This window comes from Tupaia chinensis, unplaced genomic scaffold (genome assembly GCF_000334495.1).
Source record: "Tupaia chinensis unplaced genomic scaffold, TupChi_1.0 Scaffold143796_1, whole genome shotgun sequence".
Taxonomy (NCBI): Eukaryota; Metazoa; Chordata; class Mammalia; order Scandentia; family Tupaiidae; genus Tupaia; species Tupaia belangeri.
The window spans coordinates 7,106,481-7,108,731 of record NW_006203646.1 but is presented as its reverse complement, the minus strand read 5'-3'; the positions used below and the strand labels follow the sequence as shown (position 1 = coordinate 7,108,731).

The 2,251-nt window shown below is 42.3% G+C and overlaps 1 protein-coding gene across 3 annotated transcripts in view; it reads left to right on the top strand.

Annotated features, from left to right (window-relative positions):
* The window catches only part of CNOT8 (CCR4-NOT transcription complex subunit 8), a 37,974-nt gene that overhangs the window by 14,738 nt on the left and 20,985 nt on the right, over positions 1–2,251 (top strand). For all 3 annotated transcript variants that reach the window (XM_027766953.1, XM_006165102.3, XM_006165100.3), the window contains exons 4-5: positions 544–705; positions 1,568–1,712. In XM_027766953.1, coding sequence (XP_027622754.1) covers positions 544–705; positions 1,568–1,712 — 307 coding nt within the window. The remainder of the gene's footprint in view (positions 1–543; positions 706–1,567; positions 1,713–2,251) is intronic.

Here is a 2,251-nt window from a genome sequence, read left to right as displayed (position 1 = left end):
CCGTGGCCGGCTACATGGGGGTTCAGCGACATAGCCATTACGCTAACTGCTGGTCCCGTGTTTTTTTTTTTTTTTTTTTTTAATCTGTTACAGAAATAAGATTATCTACTTTGCATGCTTGCTGAAATGATGCAAAGAATGATCAATTGAGGGAACCAGCAGTTAGCGTAATGGCTATGTCACTGGACTCCCACATAGTCGACTGCGGTTCGTGTCCCGGACCCGGTGGCTTAAAACTTACGTTGGGCGCGTGTGCATGCATGCCCAAGATCCTGAGAGGAGAATGGAGGAAAAGGGATTGCGGCGTGACCATCCCCCCTGGGGGGTGATTTCTCGCTGTCTCTATGTTTCTCTCTGTCTGGTGAGCGCACGTGCCCTGTAGCGAAAACCTCTCAAAAAAAACAATGATGAATTGATCTATGCTTCGGTTATGAAATGCATTTCTAGAATACTTGCACTGTAATTATAAGGTGATAGTAATCCTGTTGTCTGCTATTCTGCTTCATTATCTACCAGCTAATAAATGAACTCCTTATTTTTTAGAGAGGACATGTACTCCCAGGATTCCATAGATCTCCTTGCTAACTCAGGACTGCAGTTTCAGAAGCATGAAGAAGAAGGAATAGACACACTGCACTTTGCAGAGCTGCTAATGACATCGGGAGTGGTTCTCTGTGACAATGTCAAATGGCTTTCATTTCATAGGTCAGTCCTAGGGAATATGTTTGTCTCTTTCTTGCTTTGGGCTACTTTAGAGCAGGAAATGGAATTCTTAGATTTAATTATACAGTAACTCTCTCTGCTGTGTCCATCAGTAACAGAAATTGAAATGGTACCTATTGTTCTTGTTTCAGATTTTCCCAAAACACTTGGGCACTCAGACTTTTTTTCACACTGTGCTTATCCGCTTGTGTCTTGGCCATCAGTGGTTATAATACCAAGTGGAAAGGAGGAGGAGAGGGTCGCAAAACTTAGAGAAGTCTTTTATTATTTATTTATTTATTTACTTTTAAAGGGAGATTTTTGCTATAGGGCGTGTGTGCTCACCAGAGAAAGAAAGTGAGAAATCACTCCCAAGTGGTGAGGGTGGCTACACTGCATTCCCTTCTCTAGTCTCCTCTTGAGATTTTGCGCAGGCATGTACACACGCCCGGTGTGAATTTGAAGTTGCTGAGTCTGGGGCTCAAACTGCCATCAACCATGTGGGAGTCTAGCAACGTAAACATTACACCATCCACTGGTCCCTTAGAAGTCTTTTAAATGTCTGTCCCAGAGTCCTTCAGAGTCTCAAAAATTAAGAGTGCACTTAGGAGATAGTACCTTTTTTCTTTTTAGTACCTTACAATTTTTGATGGTTCAGATCCACAATCATAAACCGTTAGGTTTGGGTTCTCTTTCATATCTCTTCAATTAGCCTATTTTGTTGTTATTTAATAGAAAGTTCAGATTACAGTAGGATAAACTCTTCGGGAGACTGAAAATCCAGTAGAAGCTAGTGTTATAAGCAGAGACAGAGTGGATTGGTACCGGGGTCTGGTAACCTTCATGTTTCACTCCCTCCTCACAGTGGATATGATTTTGGCTACATGGTGAAATTGCTTACGGATTCGCGTTTGCCAGAAGAGGAACATGAATTCTTTCATATCCTGAATCTTTTCTTCCCATCCATTTATGATGTGAAATACCTGATGAAGAGTTGCAAAAATCTTAAGGTACACAATATAATATATATATTTTTGGCTAGAGGGTGTGTGCACTTGCCAGAGAAATGGAGAGGGAAAGGGAAAATGCACCCTACGGTGGGGCACGGTCACTAATCTTCATTTCATCTTGTTAGTTACGGGGTGTGTACACAGCTGCCAGATGTAAGACTAGAGCCACATGGTTGGTCATGTGGAGTCCAGTTCCCTTACCTTCAGGTCATGGGGCAGCCCTGGTATACAGTATTTATTTTTACTACTAGTATGAAAAGACCAAAAAAACTGACTTATTTTGCTTTATTGCTATGTTCCACATGCGTTTTTTTTAATTGCCAGGGGCTATGTATGTGTGCCCATCAGAGAGACAACAGAGAGGAAAGGATAGAATACTCCCCCCAATGGGGTGTGGTCATGCTGCAATCTGTTTTCTTCCATTTTTTCCATCCTGTCAAGATTTGAGGCATGTACATGAACCTGGTTTGTAAAGCCACAGGGACTAGGATTTATTTGAACTGTGGCCATCTGATTTCCTTGGCAACAGGGCTGGCCCA